The following is a 24,837-nucleotide window of genomic DNA, read 5'->3' as shown; positions in this document are numbered from 1 at the left end:
TGTTCTAATACAAGAATAGTACTGCTGCACTTAAAAAAGAGCTGCCATTCCAGAGGTGCTGACCCTGCTTTAGAAGAAATTTTGCTTGAATTTGGCACACTTACACTTCCTTTTTGATGTACAGATTATCTTCTGAAAAAAAAAAAAAAATCTGAGGTCATATTATAACTATACAGGAAAACTGGTTGAATTTGAGTAAGGCTGGCAAGAAAAATGTAGAAGTTAACACACTGTCAACAARATACTAAAGAAATATTTACCAAGTGTTGGTGTTAATGTCCTTTAAATTATTCATTTGTTTGTATAAATTAAGATTCAGTCAGTTTCTCAGATCTAGTTCTAGCTGACTTGGACACAGTTCCTGCAGGAGCCATTCCTGAAGAGCACGTTCCTGCATTTACCCTTTGCAGAACCTTAGTAGCAATAAAAATTCCAAAGAAAAAGACAGCCTTTTTTTATTATTTATTTCWKTGCTAATTTACKTAACTGTCCACTTTTCCAAAAGTCTTGAGCTTCCAGCAAACACCTTTGGCTACCCAAATGTCAGTTGGCTGCAAAGTASTTCAGAGAATCAAGCTACTTTGTATTTGCCCAGATTTGGAAAAAAAATAGAAGTTTTAGTGAAGAAATGTGTATTAATGCCCCACCTTTTGGAATATGGGACAGGATTTTAATCCAATCACATATGACATTGGTCTATCAGAGATAAAATCCYTGATCAATCTGGAACAGGAGTTTCTGGCTTCAGGTCCAATGGTGAGGWCATTGGATTAACAATTATGCCATGGTTTTACTTCACCCTTCTCACCTGTGCGTTTTTCATAATAAAAAAAAGTAGGAGCACAACCTCTCCACAAAGTACAAGTTAAATACATATTTGACTATATATCTTCTACTTCAAGCTGATTTTGTTAAGAGGTTTGTGCAAAACCTACCACTTTATCTTTTCAAAGATAAATTTATTCCAGCTGTGACCGGGTTAAGAGATTGGCCCACAAACTGATAAAGAGTGGCACTATGAYGGGATTCATGAATAGCTATCTGGAGAAGTTACAGCTACTGTTTTTTTGATTGACATCTTAAACCTCTTTGCTTCTGTTTGCTTATTCAAGCCTATCTGTCCAGATAGAAGTGTGATTTGAAATGTAAAGTAGACTTGTGCTAGACAGTGCAAGAGGAAGGTACCTGGTTCAGTGTGCAGAAGAAAATTAGAGAAGCCACAGAGAAAGAGCAGTGTGATACGGAAAGGGAATCACTGAACAGCATTTGTCATTCCCAAAGTGTTTGGCAAGAGAGGTTATAACAGCTAAGTATTAATTTGTGCATGGAAATATTGTTCATGTTATATGAGTAGTCTTTGCATATCTAGGTATCTCTAGCTCCTGAGCTCCTTCAGTTCATGACTGTTTTTCTATGCCTCTGCTATAAATGACATAAATTCTAAGTCTGGCCTCTGAATTCAACCTTTTAGACAGCAAGAGAACAAAGGAGTATCCAAGAATGCTGAAGTGACAAACATAAACTGATAAACTATATCCAGGTATCTCAACAGGGATCTAAAAAGCAGAGAACCACATGAGAATTCCTGAATAAAACTAGCTGCCAGTGGAATGTAAGGAAGCAACTGGTTGTCTAGTATTGTATTCTGTGTCTTTCCCCACAAGTCAGCAATGAAAGTTTGAACACCTGATGCATTAAGGTGTTTCTGAACCTATGATTTTCATTCCTTCCCTCATCTTTTTGCTTTATGATAATTTATGAAGGTTTTCCACCATTTCTCCTGAAGGTTCTTGCCAAGCCTGTTTTGGATGCTTTCCAATTTCTCCTCAGTTTTTCAATTTTGTGCCTGTGTGAAAAGTTCCCATCAAATCTTTAACTTCCCTCTATTAATTTTAAATAAGAACAAGCTAACTCTTAGTCTTTTCCCCATAATTCATGTCCACAGGCTCTTATATGATTTCCCATAGCTCTCATTTTCAAGGACAGCTATCCTTACAAGGACATGGGCATGTAGAAAAGCTTCATGCAAAATGAACAGTATTTTTTTCCTTCCTCTTAATATCTGTAGAACAATCTTAATCTAAATCACTGGTCCCTGGGTAATGGAAAGCAACATGCAGTTTGTTTCCAGCATTTATAAAAGCATTGAAGAAACAGAAAGGATTTTATTTCAACAAGTTTTGGTTCTTTCTCCTGTATTTTATAGTTAGGATTGCTTTTCTAGTTATTCCAGCACATATATATATAGATAGATAGATAGATAGATAGATAGATAGATAGATGGGATCTTCAATATTTCTTCTTCTCTAAGGCTTTTCTGTAATTGAAATCCAAATGAACAATATTTATATTTAGTCTTTCTATTTATTATAGTAGCAGAAATGATAGATTTTTCCCAAAGTTATGTCACTTGAATATATACTACTTCCTTTCTTATTTTTGAGGAAAGAGCTTAACAGGTAGGAAGGAAGATGTAAACAGCTGCATCACAGGCCTGACCTGTTGTCTTCTGTGAACTTTTAAGAAATGCTAATACCTCCAGGAGAAGACTCCATTGAGCTTCTTGRTCCGAGAGTCTGAGATTCGATTCTTGCAGCTCATGTGCCCTGAGTGCTGTCAGAAGCATTGGTGCTCATTCAGCTAACATCAGGTAGATGTGTTTACCTTCATGGACTGCACTTGAGATTGCTAGTTCCAAAATAATTAGGATTGTTGATGGATATGTTTAGAGGATGAAAGAAAAGAGCCAAAATCTGCTGAAGTTATTAGAAAAACTWGTGAGCAAGATTGTCACTGGATGAAAGATATCCAGAGAAATATTTACACCATTTAGCTATTGCAGTAACCATCGAAAGCTTGTGTCTCCAGTCCATCAAGTACTTCTCAGTCAGGTTAAATATGACAGCGGATATCACCGTGATAAATATTTTAATGAAACTCAGATCTCTAAATGGCAGCTGCTATTGTGTTAGATGGATTGTGTGGYATATACACAATAAAATGATTACTCTGTTCCCTGTGATAACAGACTGATTATACAAGAGACAAAGAGAAGAATAAATTAATATGTGGAAATTGAGGCATAGAGAAGCTTCATGATTTACCTCAAAAAAAGATGATAACTTTGGGAATCCAGATCTCTTGAGTGCTGTCTAGATATAGGTGTAGCCACATACCTGTAGAACATAATGTACTTAATAAAGCTGTTTGGTTTCCTTCAAACTAGAGTTTGAAGTGAACTTGAAATGGAGTTCAAGTCCCATTTCAGCCTTTGATCCTCCTGAACAAGTTATTATAACTTCGGGCAAGTTCAGTGTTTATCTAACAACACTTTTAACCTCCTTATTTGTCTTGTAGAGATGAATACATTTTAAATTTTGAGTCTAATGGAGGTTGGACTAGATGATCTCCAGAGGTCCCTTCCAACCTTATTGATTCTATGATTCTACGATTCTAATGGAGATTATATGAGATTTTTTGGATAGACAGAATTTGGCCCATTTCAACTGGTAAGTGTTAGGTGAGTTTTCCTGAGGAAGACAAGTAGGATTAGATTCAGGATCCTTAGTCTTATAGTGCTTTAACCATTAGGAGCTTATTGCAGGACCATGATATATATGCAAAGTTTATGCCAAATAAAAAGACAGATTGTGCAGGAAGAGATAACACATCCTCTACTTGAATGACCCTTAATGCAAATTGAAGGCAATGAGTAGCTTTACCAGAAACTAGTCCAAAGAGCAGCTTAATRATACTCTTGGCACATCATGAGCAGAGGGAACATTAATGTGGTTTAATGAAATCCCAGACAAAAAGCTAAGTGGCTTRTGCCTGACATGCATTGACAAAGTATGATCGACTTCTTGTTGATTTACGTGCATGTGTGATCCAGAGGAAGCTGCAGGATTTCAGTTGAGGTAATGAGCATAATTAAAAAGTGAGGGAAAAAAAAATAGTGGCAGCGGTTGATGGAGTCTAATTGGAGAAGTAAATGAATAAGAAAAAATATTTTGTTTTTGTGTAGTTTAGCAATTAAATCACTACTAAGATAAGAGCTGCCTGATCTAGGAAAAGAGAATCTCCTGCTTCAACTAGATGAGAAAATTTAAAACATCTGCTCAAAGGAATGCCTAAAACATGTAGAACAGGGTGAAGASTGTGTTTTAGTCTTCTATTAAGCTTATGGCTTATATTGAGATGGTTCCTCTTACAGATAAGCAACCTGCTATGCTTTGGAAGCTACTTTATAACAACATTGTTTTTATTATAAACAGAAACTGCTTTCTAGCAAATAGAACTGAAATTTATTTTTTCAGTGTGTGTGTTAACATTTATATGGATTTTTCATTCATTTAGCCTCTTTAATAAGCAGACTACATTGCCCTTATACAGTTCTGCTTGAGTATTTAAGTGTCATCTGYCTGCATCAAGGGTTTTGATAAAATTTGTGTTGGCTATTTATTTTACACTGGGGTCCTAGGGAGTAACTCTTAGGTTTAACAGATCAGATTTATTACTACTTTTGTGATTAGACTATCAGAAAATGTGTTTGAGTATTTAAYTCACAATAACTTATTATCTGAGTCCAATGCAGTTGGCCATAATGGTGGAGATGAAAGCTTGGTGAAYGCAAGGCCTCCATCCATCACTTGCTTGAAAAGTAGGCGTAAAATGGTGTTGTAACAGCACATTGGTGGAAAGTTGAGTTTCTAATCTGTACCACTGATCAGAGGAGCTAAAACTGGTGCAGCCTCGGCTAGGAAATCTTGACTTTCCAGTTTGACTTAAAGGTCATGATTTTCACTCAGGACTTATTCTGAATTCCTGGTGTTTTGATGTGATGGTGGTAACTATACCATGCCAGCAGTGGAAAATAACAGATAGGTCACTGAAAGACAGCATATAGCTTCTGTGTTTCTCGGCTCTGATTTCCAGCTATCACTTCTTATGTGTAAGGCTTTGGACTCAGAGAGAGTGCAAAAAATGAAACTGAATTGGAGAAATTAGTCCAAATGGTTCCTACATATTTGAGATCTCTAAGGTCCATGCAGACCCCATATTTGTATGAAAACCTGACATTGTTTTTTATGGAGTATTTTTAGAAGCACATGTTTTAAGGAAAAGGGACTCTTAGCTTAAAAGCTCTGTTTGGGGCAATGCTTGTAGAGAATAACACATGGCTGTCACTCTTGGGTTGAGTCAGGGGAATGGAAGGTGGCTGCTTCTCCTGGGAGCAAAGAGAGGCTCCAGAGAACAGTTAATTTGGAAATCCCACCCAAATCTGGATCATCAGGAGCTAACAGCAGATCTTCCTAGCTCTTTGTAGGTCCTGAGAGGAGTCCACAGAAGAGACTGTGTGATCATGCCTGGATGGCTGTGCAGACCATAGGTTTTGTAGTCCCTGAGCTAGCACTGGAGAGCGTCCAAATGATCCAGAAGCATTTGAGACTGAGTGCACATCAAGCCCGTTTACTCTTCTCTCTTTCCAACCTCATCCTTAGGCACAGCTGAGCAAACCTTACTGTTTAACACTTGCAGCTTGGGATCTGACCTGCTACATCAGCAAGCATAGTTGTGAGTCCACGGATGCCTGGGTGCATGCAGTTCCTTCACTCCACTTTTGCTCCTTTGCACTTAGTGAGTTTGCATATCTTCACATTTTCTTCTAACTCATCCAAASAAATGCATCTGTGATCCTGTGTAAAAAAAGATCTGCTGTTTCAGATGGTGTGAGAAGAGGTCATGGTCTGGAGACAATGCCTTGATGTCTATGTCCACCTATAYGCTTTCCTCATTGCAGGGTCTGAGGGATGAACTTCTACTGCTTACTTGACCAATATGCTTTTCTCTAGCCAAAAAAATTTAATTGGCATTATTTCATGTAAGTTTGTAGCATGTTATATAGTCTAATAGATTCTTCTAATATGAGCTTTACAGGGGGGGGAAGCTCTTTCTGCATCTTTCTGCAGCAGGTAGATAGGAAGCATGGAAGCATACTGGGGACTTACAGTCCTTTACAGAGGCAGACTAGGTGGAATGAATTTTCCTGGAAAATTCTTTTCTTTTTTTTTCTTTTTCCCCCCCTTCCCTGAAACAAGATAAACTTTCTACTTGCACCTCTTTGTCAGGACTTCCTGTTCTTTACACCACTGATTCACACAAAGAAGTTGYGGCAATAATAATGGGAAAAAACGACCTGGCTGAAGGCTAGAATGAATTAACTTAAAATAACTATTTCCACTTTTCTTTTTTCAGGGAAAAAAAAAATCCTGCTAGAGAAGTTCCAAACTGACCAGAAGGTCAGCATGACAGTCTGAAATTGTCATGGTCTTGTGATACTGAAAGAGATATCTGGTGTTTTGGAGTTTTCAAAGACACTTCAACTCCTCATTTACTATATTTAGGACTGAATTCATTTTTATCCTTCAGCCTTTTCACATTACACAGCAATGCAAAGTGACATTGACATTGGAGACAGCTATAAAACATTACCTGAATGATGTAAATGGACATTTATGCAAATGTCTATTGGACATGAAAGTGAAGTCTTGTACTTTTTGAACTCATTAGGACACTTATTGTTCTCTAAATTGGCTGAAAACTCTTCCAAAATTTAATTTTAGTATTGAACCCTTCTTTGCACATGTTCTTCCAATGCTAAAAGCTAGATAATTTTGTGACAGGGATGTTTATTTTCCCTGTCAGTCTATGGAGCAGCACAGGGCAGAGGAGGAATATTTTGGGACTGTAATTCAATGAGAGTTGCTCTGTAAAGAAATGAAGTGTCAGAAAACATGGCTTATCTTTTAATTAAAAAGTAATCACTCACATAGCTGTTCTTGCCTCTTCCTGCACTAAATCCTTGGCAGCTGGAAAGTCCCCACCCACTGACACGCTTGAGCTGTTGATTCTCAGATTCCTGATGTCCACACGAACGCCAGGGAGAGCCCTGTTTTGCACGTGGTCAGTGCAGGGAAGATGGGACAAGACATACTATAGCACAGCTAAAATATTCTAACATCTTCAGAATTTCTCAGGAGATTACMTGAATCATCTACAGTGAAAAGGGTATTTGCTCTGCTTTATACTTCTAAACGATGCTGTCCCTTCCTAATTCCATACCTGCTTCCTTGATTTTTTTTTTTTTTAAGAATAATCCATTCCATGGTGTTATGGTTTAGCTCAAATTTTATTTTCTCTTGACCTAACATTTAATAGTCCCGTTCTTGAATGTCGATAGCCCATAACAACAGTGCTTCAGCTTGCACTGACTACAAAAATGACAGGAAAACACAGAACACAAAGAGCTCTGCTACAGTAGACACATCAGTGGATATTTATTAGAAACAGTCACTTTCTGTCTCAAGGTCACCTCTTTTATTGTATTGGCAAAAACTGTACTTTGGCTCCTTATTGTTACTGCAGCCTGTCATATTTTTTTTCCCATATGTTAACACAATTACACATGCATCAACTACAACTACTGCGTACTCAAGATCGAAAACTGTAGAAAAGCAATTGTTTCAAAGTCTGTTTTGGAGGGGGGAAATTCTTATAAAGAAGAAAATAAATCTCCAGTAGAAGCTTGCAGCAGTTATCACTATTTGATTATTTGCAGCTATAATTAGCTGTTGTTTAAGAAGGCATATGGATCTAACAGATGGCAAAGGGGGCAAAAAAAAAAAAAAAAAAAAAAAAAAAAAAAAAAAAAAACACAAGTAAGATAAACAGGATTATTTGTACAAGACTTCCTGGTCTCTTTTAGTTATATTTTGCAGTACAATGCTTGGTTTTTAACAAGATAGTATACTATTAATTTGAGGAAAGTCTACGTATCCTATTTTTCTCTTTAAAAAAGAGCAAAATTAGCATGTTCTACAAGTGTTCCACTTTTGGAGATCATCTTGTCGAACTCCCCTCCTCAAGCAGAGTCACCTAGAGTACATTGCATAGGACCYTACCCAGGCTTTTGAATATTCCCAAGGACAGAGATGTCACAACCTGTCTGGGCGCCCTGTTCCAGTGYTCTGTCATCCTYRCAGGAAAGAAGTTCTTCCTCATATTCAGGGGGAACTTCCTGTGCTTCAGTTTGTGCCTGTTGCCTCTTGTCCRGTCGCTTGGCACCACTGAGAAGAGTCTGGTCCCATCCTCTTCACATTCTCTCTTCAGGCATTTATATACATTGTCAAGATCCCTCCTAAGTCGTCTCCAGGCTGAACAGTCCCAGCTCTCTCAGCCTGTCCTGGGATGAGAGATGCTCCAGTCTCTTCATCATCCTRGTAGCCCTCTGCTGGACTCCCTCCRGTAGCTCCATGGTCTCTCTTGTATTGAGGAGCACAGAATTGGACACAGTAGTCTAGATGTGGCCTCATTGGCACTGAATAGAGGGGGAGGATAATCTCCCTCAATATAAAGGCAACACTCCTCCTAATGCAACCCAGGATACCGTTTGCCTTCTTGGCCAAAAGGGCACATTGCTGGCTCATGGTCAGCTTTTTGTCCACCAGCACTCCGAGGTCTTTTTCCATTGAGCTGCTTTCCAGCAGGTCAGCCCCCAGCCTGTACTGGCACACGGGGTTATTCTTCCTTGGGTGCAGGACTCTGCACTTGCCTTTGTTGAGCTTCATGAGGTTCCTCTCTGCCCATCTCTCCAGCCTGTTGAGGTCCCTCTGAATGGCAACATTCCCTTTGGTGTCAAGGGGAGTTTCAGWTACTGAAAACCAAGAGATAGGCCTGTCCAAAGTGTGTGTCTGGATAAGAGAGAAAGGTAGTCAGGCACTCAATACGTTTGAGTTAATTTTATGACAGTACCAACTAAGAAGATGTGTGCCATAGAAATCTCTGTGGATATGTGTAGGTGGAATACAGCTAGTCCACCCTGAGAYACTAAAGACATTACTGTCTGTACTTGTTTCTTAGCATCCTCCCCATTCAACTGCACTGATAGATCATGTGACTAATCTGCTGCAAGGCATGGTCCCGTATCTCAGTTTAAACAGACTTCTACAACGATTTAGTATCAGATAACTTTACACTGAAGCAGATTAGGAAAGATCACATGAACTGCTGACACAGTTTGGCTGCGTGGGTAGTAACATAAGGTTTGTTGGTAGGAAGATGCCAGAATGCTTACAGCTCTTTCTCTAGTGAATGTGTTGTAATGCCCTTCATCTAGCTGTGCATGAGTGACCTGGGAGAACAAACCTCCTACATGTAATGGTACGGTAAGTCTCTGAGATTTACTTGTGTTGAGARCTCAACTGCAGAAACCCATGACATGTTTCTTGTGGCTGTGAATTAATCTGAAATACAAATACTTAAGTGTACACCATTATTCACAATGAAATATTTAGAGTAAAGCTTCGTCTACAATGACAGCATCTTGGTTTCCCTGTGTTTTAAGGAAAATCTCTTTCATTAAACAAAGCCTAGCTGAACCTTGTATTTCCATTTCTTTGAACAGCAGAGTAATAATACTGTTTTTCTCAAATAGTAAGAGAGATTCAAGAAGTTGCCAGTGATTGAGTAATTATCTTGTTTCCTGTGCTGCAGTCATAAAGGCATTAAAAAAATTAGATGTTAAGTTAGATCTGTTTTCCATATGGATTTTTTCCTGACTCTTTAATCACTCCCTGTATRTTTTAGACCTTTAGACACAGTACTTAATAAGTGGCAGAGTGCTACTTCTGGAGAAAGCGTGATATAAACCTGAACGCGTGTTTCAAAAAGCTTACCTCCATCACAGTGATATTTCCTGGAGTTGTAACTTTACATTTAGAATAAAAAATATGTGTCTGCAGTAACCACGCAGTAATCATGGCTGGATTGTCTTCATCTACACTCCGTGTAGGCAGTGCGATGTGATGTTATGTCTCCAGCAGCAGAGTGCCGGGACTGAGCCACCACMTTTCTTTGCTTCTTGTTTTGAAAAAAAGAAGTAAGTTATCTTGCTTCTCTGTGATCAATTCTGGGTTAGAGAATAAAGGACAGAGCCAGGATAAATCCTGTCTCTGCTCTTTCTTTGACAAATGTTGAAGGTGATTTATACTAAAAGCTAAGCTAACTARGGGATGTAAGTATGGTGTTTTCCCCTGGTACTTCTCAGCAAGTCTGCAGTAGTCAAGTCCTACGAGATTAATAGAGAAGTTGTATAGAACAATATTCTCTTCAAGAGAGGTTTTAGCGTGTTTTCTCTGGAGAATACAGCTTTTTCACATCTCATTTATGTCTCTTGCTCCTTGTTGTGTAGGGAAATCCAACATTATTTAAGGTTATTCTTAGAAGAGGTTGGACTAGATGATCTCCAGAGGTCCCTTCCAACCTTACTGGTTCTATGATTCTATGAAAAGTAGTTGATTTTAAGATAAGCCAAGTACTCAGTTTTGCACTTTTATTCCTGTTTCTGCTATCTATTAGAAACAGAATTAAAAAATAATGAAAAAGTGATATAATGTTGATCATTTGAGCTGGGCATTATCTCTCTGTAGCTTTATAATCAAGAACCTCTTCCTTTCTAACTGTTGTTTTTTATCAGAAAGGCTCTAAATATATACATGTATTTCACATGTAGCTTTGAAAGTAGTCTTGTATCATAGGAATATTGCTTAGTGTGGGAATTCTGTGTTAGGGATTGCGTGATAATGTGTTTATGTGTTTTAAAATCCTGATGAAATAAATGTAAACCAGCATTTCTCAAAGAATCASATTATACTAAAGTTCTTAGGCAAATCTGTGTCTCAGACCTGGATGCCTACTACCCTTGAAATGATTCTTTGCCTAGGTTTATTCCATTTTTCTTTGACAGTGACTGACTTCACAGGGAAGTACAATTGAAAATGTAATTATGGAAAGAATTTAGCTGTCTGGGTTGGAGCATGCTAATCGCCAACATGATAAACAGGTTGCGGARTGCAAAAAAATGGACTCTCCTATATCTAGCAAACAGCAAGGGTCCACATGACTAAGGTGGCTCTGGGGGAATCATTCATTATGAAGTCTTGTCTATGCCAAGRCATTGCCAATTCAAAGTGTCTCCTTGACAGAAACTAGAGGTTGAGGTGTACGTACATCATTGCCAGTCGATTTTGTCAAGGTGAWTTTTCAATTTGCTTTGTGCAGGAATTGCTGTTGAGAGAGAGCAGCTCTGAAACTGCTCAAACCATTCTGAGAGCTTGTGGGTAAAGATCAAAGTGCAAGCTAACATGGGGGACACTGTTGTGGGTGTCTACTACAGGCCACCTGACCAGGAAGAGAAAGTTGATGAGGCCTTCCATAGGCAGCTGGAGGTAGCCTCACGATCACAGGCCCTGGTTCTCATGGGGGACTTCAACCACCCTGACATCTGCTGGAGGGACAACACAGCAAGGCACAGACAGTCCAGGAGCCTCCTGCAATGCATCAATGATAACTTCTTGTCACAAATGGTGGAGGAGCCTACGAGGAAGGGTGTCCTGCTGGATCTTGTCCTTACCGACAGAGAGGGACTGGTTAGAGATGTGAAGGTTGGGGGCCGCCTTGGCTGCAGTGACCACGAGATAGTGGAGTTCAGGATCCTGCAGGAAAGAAGTAAGGCAACAAGCAGGACCGCAACCCTGGACTTCAGGAGAGTGGACTTTGGGCTCTTCAGAGACCTAATTGGTGGAAGCTCATGGGTTAAGGCCCTAGAAGGATGTGGGGTCCAGGAGACCTGGCTACTATTCAAACATCACTTCCTCCAAGCTCAAGAGTGGTGCATCCCTATGAGTAAGAAGGGCAGCAAAGGAGGCAGGAGACCTGCATGGGTGAGCAAGGAGCTCCTGGCCAAATTCAGACAGAAGAAGAAAACACACAGACTGTGGAAGAGGGACAGGCTACTTGGGAGAATTATAGGAATGCAGTCAGAGTATGTAGAGATGAGGTGAGGAAGGCTAAGGTCCAGCTGGATCTGAGTCTGGCAAGGGATGTCAAGGACAACAGGAAGGGCTTCTTCAAATACMTCAGCAGCAAGAAGAGGACTAGGGAAAACGTGGGGCCACTACTGAATGGGGCAGGGACCCTGGTGACAAGGGATTCAGAGAAGGCAGAATTACTGAATGCCTTCTTTGCTTCAGTCTTCACTGCTAAGGGCAGCCCCCAGGAATCCTGCAGCCTGGACGTGAGGCAGAAAGTCTGGAGAAGGGAAGACTTTCTTTTGGTTGAGGAGGAAAGGATTAGAGACCTTCTGGGCAGGCTAGACATCCACAAATCCATGCGCTCAAATGGGAGGCACCCACAGGTACTGAGAAAGCTGGCGGATCTTATTGCCAAGCTGCTCTCCATCATCTTGGAAAGGTCCCGGAGAACTGGAGAGGTGCCTGAGGACTGGAAGAAAGCCAATGTCACTCCAGTCTTCAAGAAGGGCACGAAGGAGGACCCAGGCAACTATAGGCCAGTCAGCCTCACCTCCATCCCTGCAAAGGGGATGGAACAGTTCATTCTGGATGCCATCTCCAGAGATATGGAGGAAAAAAAGGTGATCAGGAGTAACCAGCATGGATTCAGCAAGGGGAAATCCTGCTTAACCAATCTGATAGCCTTCTAGGATGGACTGACTTGCTGGGGGGATGAGGGGAGAGCAGTGGACGTTGTTTACCTTGACTTCAGCAAGGTAAATTTTGACACTGTCTCCCATAACATCCTCTTAGAGAAGCTCAGGAAGCATGGGTTAGACAAGTGGACAGTGAGGTGGATTGAGAACTGACTGAAACGCAGAGCTCAGAGGGTTGTCATCAGTGGCATGGAGTCCAGTTGGAGGCCTGTGGCTAGTGGCGTCCCCCAGGGCTCAGTACTGGGTCCCATCCTATACAACTTCTTCATCAATGACCTGGATGAGGGAATGGAGTGCATCCTCAGCAAGTTTGCTGATGATACCAAGCTGGGAGGAGTGGCTGACACAACTGAGGGCTGTGCTGCCATTCAGAGAGACCTGGACAGGCTGGGGAGTTGGGTGGAGAGGAACCTCCTGAGGTTCCACAAGGGCAAGTGCAGAGTCCTGCACCTAGGGAGAAGTAACCCCATGCACCAATACAAGCTGGGGGCTGACCTTGTGGAGAGCAGCTCTGCAGAGAAGGACCTGGGAGTGCTGGTGGACAAAAAGTTGACCATGAGCCAGCAATGTGCCCTTGTGGCCAAGAAGGCCAATGGTGTCCTGGGTTGCATTGGGAAGAGTGTGGTCAGCAGGTTGAGGGGGTGATCCTGCCCCTCTCCTCAGCCCTGAGGAGGCCTCATCTCGAGTACTGGGTCCAGTTCTGGGCTCCCCAGGACAAGAGAGACACGGAGCTACTGGAGAGAGTCCAGCGTAGGGCTACAAAGATGATCAGAGGGCTGGAGCACCTGTCCTATGAGGAACGGCTGTGAGAGCTGGGCCTCTTCAGCCCGGGGAAAAGACTGTGGGGGGATCTGATCAATGAGTACAAGTACCTGAAGGGAGGGTGTCAAGGGGACGGGGACAAACTCTTTTCAGTTGTCTCGTGTGACAGGAGAGGAGGCAATGGGCAGAAGTTGAAGCACAGGAAGTTCTGCCTGACCGTGAGGGGAATTTCTTCCCTGTGAGAGTGACAGAGCCCTGGCACAGGTTTCCCAGAGAGGTTGTGGAGTCTCCTTCTGCGGAGATCTTCAAGGCCTACCTGGATGTAACCCTGTCTACCATGCTCTAGGTGACCCACTGAGCAGGGAGGTTGGACTGGATGATCTCCAGAGGCCCCTTCCAACCTTACTGATTCTGTGATTTTTGTAAAGAAAGAGGAAAAAAAATGTGAGTACATGATGGTTGGAAGGAAGGAGATTTGAAGGGAGGAAGAGATGACAGGTATGCGGAGAGCAGAGGATCAGAGAATCATGGAATCACAGAATAGTGAAGGTTGGAAGGAACCCTGAGAAATCATCCAGTCCAAACTCAAGCAGGGTCACCTACAGCACATTGCACAGGATTGCATCCAAGCCAGATTTTGAATATCTCCRGAGAGGGAGACTCCACAACCTGTCTGGGCGCCCTGTTCCAGTGCTYTGTCATCCTCACAGGAAAGAAATTCTTCCTCATATTCAGGGGGAACTTCCTGTGCTTCAGTTTGTGCCTGTTGCCTCTTGTCCRGTCGCTTGGCACCACTGAGAAGAGTCTGGTCCCATCCTYTTSACATTCTCTCTTCAGGCATTTATAYACATTGTCAAGATCCCTCCTAAGTCGTCTCCAGGCTGAACAGTCCCAGCTCTCTCAGCCTGTCCTGGGATGAGAGATGCTCCAGTCTCTTCATCATCCTRGTAGCCCTCTGCTGGACTCCCTCCAGTAGCTCCATGGTCTCTCTTGTATTGAGGAGCACAGAAATGGACACAGTAGTCTAGATGTGGCCTCATTGGCACTGAATAGAGGGGGAGGATAATCTCSCTCKATMTAAAGKCAACACTCCTCCTAACRCAACCCAGGATACCRTTTGCCTTCTTGGCCAAAAGGGCACATTGCTGGCTCATGGTCAGCTTTTTGTCCACCAGGACTCCCAGGTGGGGAGCTGCTTTCCAGCAGRTCAGCCCCCAGCCTGTACTGGCACWTGGGGTTATTCCTCCCTAGAGGCAGGACTGCAAAACTCCGCACTTGTGTTTGTTGAGTTTCCTGAGGTTTCTCTCTGCCCAACTCYCCARCCTGTCCAGGTCTCTCTGAATGGCAGCACAGCCTTCTCGTGTATCTCATCCTTACCAGGCTGGCCAATTGCCTCACTTAGCGAGGTGGATCACATTTCTCCCTGTCAGTTGTTGACCTTCAAACACAGTGCCGTGGTCATTGAAACCAAAACCCTGTTGCCAACATCAGTGGCACARACAGTTGTTAACTTGGAAAATCCCTCTGCTCCTCCTCCCATCCTTCCCCCTCACTGGTAGGATTGAGGAGAAAATGACCTGGGCTCCCACACCCTTGACYACCATCCCCAGAGCTCTCAAGTCCTGATTTATGGTTTCCAATTTGCCCTTGGTATCGTTAGTGCTCACATGGAAGAGCAGCAGAGGGTAACAYTCCCACACGTAGACAAGCCTTGGCAGCCTTTCCATGACATCTCATATTCAGGCCCCTGGCAGGCAACAGACCCCTCTCAGCAGGAGATCAGGTCGGCAGGTAAGTGCCTCCGTCCCCTGCAGCAGGGAGTCACCCAGGACAAGCACTTGCTACTTCTCCTGGGTGTTCAAGCAAGGCACAGGGTCTGTTGGCCCAGTTGCTTCCCTTGGAACCATGCCCAGCTCCTCCTCAGCCTGGAGGGCACCGAACCTGTTCCTCAATTGCAAGTCTTCAGGAGGAGTAAGAGTCTTGCTCCTGCTATGAGAAGTGACCGGTTTCCAGCCTTCTTCTGCAGTGTTGTGATGTACCGTTTCACTCACCACAGAGCCCTCCAGCAGCTCCTCTGCTGTGGGGGGCTGGGACTCCTGAAGCTGTCTGCTCTCTRAGAATACCCTGTCTATATCCTGCTTAGAATGGAGGTTAGAAAGGCTTAGAATTGAAAAAGAGGGAAGTGGGATATCTGAAGAGGAAAATCAGGATGACTGGCCAGAAACATTTGGGGGAATGAGTGTTAGTCTATTTAGCATGAGTCCTAGGAACTTGGAAAGCTGGAGGAGGTGTTCTGACCTGCAAAATGTATCAGCATCTTTGAACATTTTTTGCTCAAAATGTTTTCTTCCTGTCCCCCCATGAAGACTGGTGCTAGAGTATGGCAAGTAGAGATAAAACAAATGAGAACAACTGAAAATTAGGAAATACAACGTTAGGAGGCCTGCTAGTGCTGTGCACCACCTGAAGGGTGCTGCCAATCTGGCCAGACAATTGAGGGAACACATTCAGTTGACTTACCAGAGTGTCGTTCAAGGAGGTGAGCAAGGAAAACCCTACAGTGAGGAAAAACAGCAATTCTGGTTTATCACACCCCTTCAAATCACAAACAGRTTACATTAGAATTACATTAGATTGCTAAAGTGGATTCATTATCAACAACTACAAAATGCATCAAATTATATCCATTACAAACAGGCAAAGCAATGATTAATAAGATTCGATCAGTTCTTACAGTCCTCTGTAGAGGACTCAGGTTTCTGATGTTGTTCTTCAGGTCCTGTTACACTGCCTTAAATATATTAGACATATCTGTTGTTTTTTCTTTCTCTACTATCCTATCACTCTTTATACATGCTTAGATATTATGCAAAATTAATTTCTTCTACTTATTTTTACACATCTGCCACTGACAGATAATCTTTGCTTCAAGTTCTTTTCTGTTGGTGGTGATCTTCAGAGCAATGTAGTTGAAATTATAGCTAAATTAGGCTGAAGATAAGTAAAACATTTTTTGTGTAGAGGTCAAATATTCACCAGCTACTTCCTTGTAATTTTATCTGCAGAGATGTTTTTCAAGGGCCTCCAGGATCTAAATAACAATGCCTCCCACTGATTCTTTCAAGTCATGAGTAGTTTATGATGTGCTAGAAAAACATTTARGCATCCCCATCTATTTTCACTTCCAGGTGGAAAGGTTAGGTATGCCAGGACGAATCTGGAAGAGCTTGCTAAGTCAGATATGGATATGGTGAAAGAGCAGGGCATGATAAACTGAGTGGTTTATACAGCTAGCCTATGATATGTGGATGTGGAAGTGTGCAAGCTTGCAAAGGGTCTTTTCATTTTTAACACATTACTTAATAGTCTTTAAAGGGATTGGTAGGGGTGGTGGTAGGAAGGCAATATATTTCTCCTGGAAGGAATAGAAAGAGAGAGAGGAAGGTGGATGAACAGATTTTTCTCATTCCCTTAGAGGAATGTTGTGGAGCACAGCTGTCCTGTTTGTGCTTGTGATGGTTCTTACAGATATTTTAGAGGTCAATTTCACCTAAAGAAAGTAAGCAATAAATGGAATGGCCACTTAGGAAAATGAGGCAGGAAAATCTTCTTTCTAGCTTAAGAGACACTGACAGTATCACAAATAAATCTCCTAAAAAAAGAAATTTACTTGAGCAAATTTCTGCTCAAGTACTGAAAAAAGCTTATTACTACAAAATTAGAATTTCCTTGTTGAGTTCACCAAATTCAGGCATTTGAAAGCCTGGAATAAAGAGCTGCACAGAGGTCAGCACAGTCTTAGCACCAACTCTCAAAAAGAAGTGAGAGCTCCCAGCAGTTACTACACACTGTATTGGTCTTCCCTTGCTTACACATGACTATTGATCTGCGTAGGCACAGTGCGGAGCGGTTTGGAAAACCGAGGTTATGTCAGAAGGATATTTAGGAGGACCTGATGGTTCTCACACCATCCTATGCTTTGTGCCAAAAGGCAGAGATGCATGTGTGTGCACAGAATAACGTCAGTAGTGACAAATGCCGGTCTTGGTACCATTGATTTTGTTAGCAGACAAGTCTGTGGGTTTAGAAAGAGGTGAGTGATTAGTGTCGGACAGTATCCTGGGAACAAGGTGCACAGTTTATAAAAGTTAGGGAGATTATGATATTTTCATCCAGTAGTCTAAAGAAGCATAAGTCTAGTGTAGTATTACTTCTCTTTAGTGAAAGAAGTCTTTACACAGTCATATAACCTGTTCACTGTATGTACTTGAAAGTATAGAATACATCCTTGATTAGTTCAAAGTTTAGGTTGCAGAGATACTCCTCTTTGGTAAATATTTCTCTATKTTTGCAAGTCTGAGTTTTGCTGAGTTCAATATTCTGGGAGGACACAAGATACCGATGATCAATGTGAAGCTGATCTTTTTATTAGTTATATGGAGAGGATGGGTCACATTCTGGATTAGGACTTCCGAAAGCTGAGTTCTGTTTCTGTTCACAGGTAAAACTCTGCAGCTCAATTTGCTATTGAGAGTACAAGTGTGTTATTTTAAAACATTTCTGATGTACAATGAAGAGTTTTTCGTTGAGATGTTTGAGGTGTTTATGATAGTAGAGATAAATATAAACATTTATATAGATCACCACTATAGAGACAGTTATATAGACCGAAGCCATCAAACAGCAAATATGTCAAAAGACATACTGAGTAATTACTTTGGGTAGTAGCCTGGATGTAAGAAGGCCAATAATTTTAAGGGTTCTATTATGCAATTGCTTTGTCTATGAGTTAATCATGACATAGATTGAGAAGAAGAAAATAAGGTTTTTAAATAGTTCCTTCTTCTCCTCTTTTAATGCACATAACATTCAATGAGTCTCATTTTTTTCATTTTTATGTCAAATTGATGAGAAGGAAAGTGTCACATGAGGGAGGGGTGCACACTGTAAGAGCAAAATATAAACTGTGCAAAAAGAACAAAAAACCCGCTAGCTGGAACCACATGTGTCAACAAAATAAACTATGAGCCTGGAAAGTCAAGTAATTGTGCATGTCARTGGTTGAATCCAACTCCTTAGAGGACTCAGACTGTTTGGTTTTCAYTCCGTTCCATTCCATTCCATTCTTCTGTGCAGTATTATTAGCAGTATTCAGAAGTGCTAAACCTCAGCTGATCAGGAGCCCATTAATATCTCAGCTTCCAGCATCAGCACTTACTCTAGCAGGGGAAATAGCCTAAGAAGTCCAGCATGGTTGTCTTTACAGAAGCATGCTCGTGTTCAGGCTAGGTACTTGCATTTATATARAGTCATAGCCGTTCTCCTTTGCCTAGAGGAGGGGTAGGATGCCTGCATAGTGGTCAGCATTGTCCAGGTACTTTCATACTGCTGAGGACTTCTCCCAGGAAGCTCCAGCCACAACCTTGTGTGGTATTTAAGAGGCAAAGAAGCAGGCTGTTGCCATTCAGATGAGCARTGATGAACTGTGTCAATCTGAAGACCATCAGGCATTCATCTGCTGTAGGCCTTTTTGCAAAAGTAGGTCCCTGCTTGAAACTGAGCAGTCTTTTGGCTCTGGGGTATCATATCCACTTACACTGATTTGAAGCAWCCTGAAGCATTGTAGCATGTTTTTGGCTTTGACCTTCTCAACAAGAATAAGGGCTCTTTATGCCACCTTGCAAATCTATCTCCTAAAGTAATTACACACTAGCAGTGGTCTGTGCAGAGTGTGTCTGAAAAGAAAATGACATTAAACTTTCTATCTTCAAAGAGTACCAGTATATCAATATCCAAATCAAATAATATAAAGTACCTTTTGTCTGCCAGATAGGAAGACGAATGCATTATACCTCTAACATAATTTTCCCAATGTCTCTAATATGATGAGGTTTAAATTAAAATAAATATGACTGYATGCTTTTGAAGAGATAATCAGGCTGAAACATTCTAGTCTAACTGGTGTAACATAAGGAAGTAAATATGTATCTATTTAGGCTGACTTATGCATAACATTGTGCAGAATATGTGATGGGAAGACAATAGCAGGATGACACACTTGTGCTGTTTCCAGGTGTGCTTGGTGTGCTTGGTAGAAGTCAGTAATAGAAAAATGCTTTGAATGCAGTTTGGATGTCAGCCCTATGGTCTTTCTAATTATTTCTTATTGCTATTCAATCAACTCTTGTTTTCTCCTTACATAGAACAGAACTTTTTAAGAAGGTGCAGCTTCATCTACATTTTTTTAGTTCCATCAGACAGACACCACAAAACGTAATCATTATAATGACAAAGCTCCATTCACTTCTCTACCAGGGGCTGTAGTGCCTTTTTTTAGCTCTTCATCTTCTTTTATTTTTTCCCCCAAACAAACTTTACCTTGGAAAATTTTCACTCTTCACCAACTTCTAATTGCAAATTATGTATTATGCATTGAAAAGAAAAGCAGTAGCTTTTCACACAGTGAAATAGACCTGTCCTGATTTGAGACTCTTGACGAACCAGTTGTCTCTGTAGCAGACTTTCTGACCTGGACTTTTATTTTACCACAGCTCATAGGCTCAAAACAATTATGCAAAGAYCCAGATTCCCAGAAATACCTTCTGAGAAAGCATCCCTCTTTTAAAAAAGCATGTACCTACTGGCTTCCTAAGGAGGATCACAGATCTGTCTCTCTTTAAAGGACTGATACTGGTACATTTTTTTTTAAGCACATCTTGTCAGGAGTTGTAGATGTCTATTTCCAATATACCATTTGCTAGAGAAATATATTGCAAAAGCTCAGATTCCTACAGCACTAGATGCTGGAAAAAGATAAAATTGGTACTGACTAAATTCTGCAGGAAGTTGTTGCTCTGAGGCAATGAAATTATAATTAACAAGGGATTCTGATTAATAGTCAGATACAGCTTGAAAGTACCTGAACTCTTGGTGCCCAGTTGTTAGTTAAATAGACAGGCACTGCAGACTCTTCAGAAGAAATTCATTGTAGTAAATGTTGTTGTCTCCAATGTAGGTTTCTAAACCTAAGCAAATCATACTGTGCTGCCTTTAGTGAAAGAAGAATTACTCAGTAAGGGGTGGACTTCAGGCTACAACTGACCTCATTCTAAAGTGGGCCCCCTCTTCTGGTCCGATTCCTTAGGCTCCAAAACAGCCAAAACAATTAACTCAGATACAGACTTAGACACTGGAGGCACCTAGAAGTGAGAAAGGATAAATCCCACCTTAATTTATATTTAATTAATTTGTGGTGATGCAATATATTGGCACTTGGTGGTTGATCAGTGGCACAAGCCACTGATTGTCTGAACTCAGTGTGCAGAAGCTTAGAGCTTTTGCTTTTGAGTGCTCTAGTTCAATCCCAATTGTATGGGATAACTTTTCAACTCTTACACAGGCTAAGGGCCTGAAGGAGTTCACAGGTCTTCTGGCAATTTGAAAAAAAATGAGGCTACTTTTTTTTTTTTTCTTTTCCTGAATTTTAATTTATGCTGCCTCTTCCTCTCTGGGCTCTACCTTGGAGAAGTGCTGTTGGCTAGCGTCCCCTTGCAAGCAGTAACTTCTGAAAGCACCAGAGATGACAAGAAAGCTCCCTTTTCTGAAAAATGTCCACTGCAGATAAAAGATGAAATTTCATAGATGCAGTCTGTGCTGTTAAACACCCACAGTCCGCATGCTCCTGCAGAGCACCCCAACTCCCCCTCCCCCTGAAGACATCTGATGCTCTAGCTTTCATTAGAAGTAAAGTTAGTAGGGTAAGTGTTGTCACAGGGTCAGCCATTCTCGCTTTGAAATTCAGCCTGCCTGCTTCAATTTAGCATTTATTTTCTTTAAATACCGTGGCTGGGAAACTACAACCCACAATAACAATCTGCTCCATTAACATTCATTATTGTGAATGCCAGTGTTTAATTACAAGTAGTAATATAACTATCCTAGATAATTCTGAAATGAAAGTGTAAGAGAGAAAATAATCTCCCTGTAGAAATCATTTTGGTACTCTGTCTGTGTTTTACAGGTGATTCCAGCCTTTGCTCAGCCTGTATTCATGAAAACAATGTTTACAGCAGAATATTTCAGATCTTGTACAGGAATGAAGAAATTGTTCTTAATGAATCAATGAACTTCAGAGTGCACCTGCTTCTGGATGGTGAAAGGGTGAGTTGTCTTGGGATGTTCATGAAAAACATAAGGGCGAGGATTCATCCTACTTAAATTTAGCTTTCCATAATATAGATTTCTCCCTGTAAAAGGTCACTCTGGGATCCCCATAGTGTCACAGAACTGGCCCATATAGCCAATGGGGGTGAGGGCATGATTTATCTAACCAAATACCAACATCTGCATTAGGAGGAGATGAACCATGCTTTACCCACTATTGAATATATTGCCTAGAGATACTTGAGGGAGCTTGTTTAGATGTAAATAACAGCACTGAAAACATCCACATTTGGGCAGACAAGTCCTACGTAGTTATGAAACAGTTTGAATCCTGCTGCCAGACTTTCTAATGGAATAAGAAATTGAAACTTGAGCATGGCAGCATATCAGAAATGCAAGTGTGCCAATCAGAATTCATCATTCGTGCACTAAATCACTCGTTTTACACATCTGTGTAGATTTACCTTACCTGAGAAAACTGTGAATCTTGGTAGGGCCACCTCATCCTCTCACTACCCATTACAGCTGTCTTCTCCTCATCCTCTCACTACCCATTACAGCTGTCTTCTCCTCCCCTCTCCTCGCTACTATTTCTTGCTCCAGCAATGACAGTACTTGACAGTACTGAGACCAAGCTACTCTGGCTTTTCCACTCAGAGCCACTCAAAGGTCTCCTCATCCTTGTCCTTAGTGCTCTTGATTTGAGAGTGAAGTGCAKACTTTCTGGAGCTGATTGTCCCCATAGCCCAAGAAAGATGTCCATGGTTTATTTGCTCAGTCATGTCTCAGATAGAATGGGCCCCTGCTGAGGTCTCTCTCCTCATTTCTCCATCGGGTGACAGATTCTCTGTGGCATGGCACTCAAGGTCAGGCCCAGTGTGCCATCTCTGTGCTCTGCCTGCGCAAGGACTAGCATGGAGTATATGGCATTGGCACCAGCTCTCAGTGATAGTGAGATGCACATGACATCACTTGTTCTTGCAAAATCAGCATCCTATCAGAAATAGGTCCACAAATGCAGCCAGTCTGGACCAAGTGCTGTATGTTTAAATTGGACCCAGACATGCTAGCCTAACTTTCCTTATATGAACTTGTATTTGATGAGGAAGAGATTTAAAATTTCTGTTTTGACTAATTTCAACCCGTATATCTATACGTACACACACACACACACACACACACATAAATAAAGTATATAAATTAAAACAGATGGGAAACTTAATTTAAGCTCATTGCACATGCTTCCCTTTCCCTCTCATTTTTTCTTTTTTTTCTTTTTTTTAGATACAGTATCATCATTTTATTCCTCCCTAGAATTATTGTTTTCTGCTTATATGAAAAATTAGTAAGTGCAAGCCTATCAATATTCGTTAGAAAAATGTTCCAGCACACTTAATTGAAAATTAATCTTATCCTTCCACCGTGGAACATCTCTGATTAAAAGTACCTCCTTTCAAATTATGGCAATTTTTGCTGCACTGAGCAGGAATGATTTCTGATGATTTTTGTATTAATATTCAGGAAAGTTGTGCACCCCTCAAAATGAAAAATAAAGATCCCACAAGATTCCTCACAGCTGAAGTTCATCCTGAATTCKCATGAGCTGTGTTCCTCTCAGTCTTCTTCACATAGGAGGACCCTTGGGAGAGGGACAGCTGCCTAATTCTGTGCTTATGGAATGGTTTTACACAGACAAAACTCCATTATTTTTGCTAAAGCTGCTTCTTATTTGCAGGGGAGAGGAGAAACAGGTTTTTTGGTCCCGGATGAGCTGCTGAAGGCACTCTAAAGGACTGCATGCAAAATAAAGGGTTGTCGAACCTTTTGTGTGCTGAGGAGATCAGCACAATTCACTTCTGCTTAAAGTTCCCAGGTCTGTGTTTCCTGCTCCAGTATCTTGTCCTCCAAGACCTTACAAATCACAAATAAATTTCATGTGTTATAAAAGAGACCAAAACATGTCACCCGACAGGGCACAATGCTCAAAAGAAACCTTGCTGTATAAGCAGCTCCTGTTCAGAGACTGTGTGGCATCTTTGTCTCCTGTCTCATATGCCGGCTGCGACTCTTGCAATGTGGTGTCAGGGAAACACTTAGAGGTCTTCAAATATTAGCTCTGTTTATCATATGTCAATTTATTTAGCATACTTTTATTAAACACCTTTTTAACATGCTTATTTAGCAYAGGATCCCGGTCCTATTTGTACCAGTTGTGTGGTATGGTGGGTTTGGGGGTTCTGAGTAAAGAACTGGCTCACCACTTCTCCTGCAAGTGGAAGATCTGATAAACGGACAGGGGAGTTAGACTGGATGATAGACGTGATTGAGTTAGTATGTTCTGTACAGTCTCTCCTCTCAGAGCTGTAATTGCCCAATATTACATCAGGTGTGCAGCATGCTTTCTCCTCGTGGAGCCAGGGTAGTTTCATTGACAGAACAGGTTGCTGAGATAGGCTTAAGGCAAAACCCAGCAATGTGCATGCTCAGAATAGATTGTTTGCTACAGTTTTTCTGTAGAGCCCTAGATAAGCTTAAATAGGCAAATATGTCTCCTTTGCCTGGCATTATATAAAAGAAGCCTCAATCATCAGTCTAGAAACAGTGCTGAGCACAACCTTCAGCATTCAAAAGGTGCCTTAAAGCTCTCTGGTTTATTAGATCACTTTTTGAGTAACATCCCAGAATGCAGCATTCTTTGAACACATAGGAAATGATATTGTGGGGCTGAGGCAGCCTTTAGTGTTACAAAGAAGTGTAATTTATTTTCATAAGTTTCTCTGCCTCTTTCATCAAGCAGTAAAACAGAKAGCTTGTCTGTCTCCTTGCTTGCTSGTTCCATTCAGGGACAAATTACTAGCAGGGAGAGGGCAGACTGATGTGCTCTAGGATATCGTGACAGATTAGGCTTTGGACATTCCAGGGAAATTTCAGTGAGATGGGACAGCCCAGTCATTCAGTCTGACATCCTGGGTAAACTGTTAAATATTATCCAACCACATCATAACAAGGCAAGAAACGTCGGCTGTGACTACAATGTCAGTCCTTAAAAGTTAAAGCAAAGGATTAAACATCTTTGAAAGCCTGAGAGCTTAGGAGGCACCAGCACCAGAGACCCGATGGCTGTRCCTCCAGATACTCCCAGCAATGCATATCTAGTTGCGTGAAGAGGGGAAATTGCTTTTCTCTGCCATCTCTCTCCATGGCGCATTGCTTGCCGAGCTGATTGGACAAGAAGACCTTTCCTCCTGGTCCCCGGCTTGCTAATCAATCTGACTTCCAGAGAGCGACTAAAGAACAAGCGATCCATCCCAGAGGATTCTCTGTGCTGGACCTTTCACTTTGTCTTC

General features: G+C 41.4%; 1 protein-coding gene across 1 annotated transcript in view; it reads left to right on the top strand.

The window, feature by feature from the left end:
• Positions 1-24,837, top strand: part of FAM135B (family with sequence similarity 135 member B) — a 139,015-nt gene that overhangs the window by 45,320 nt on the left and 68,858 nt on the right. The window contains exon 3 of the mRNA XM_085326032.1: positions 21,348-21,487. Coding sequence (XP_085182158.1) covers positions 21,348-21,487 — 140 coding nt within the window. The remainder of the gene's footprint in view (positions 1-21,347; positions 21,488-24,837) is intronic.

The sequence above is a fragment of the Rhea americana genome, unplaced genomic scaffold, assembly GCF_003343005.1.
Source record: "Rhea americana isolate MKP2758 unplaced genomic scaffold, rheAme1 scaffold_0, whole genome shotgun sequence".
In the NCBI taxonomy this organism is placed as follows: domain Eukaryota; kingdom Metazoa; phylum Chordata; class Aves; order Rheiformes; family Rheidae; genus Rhea; species Rhea americana.
This window is presented reverse-complemented; position numbering and strand designations above follow the sequence as displayed.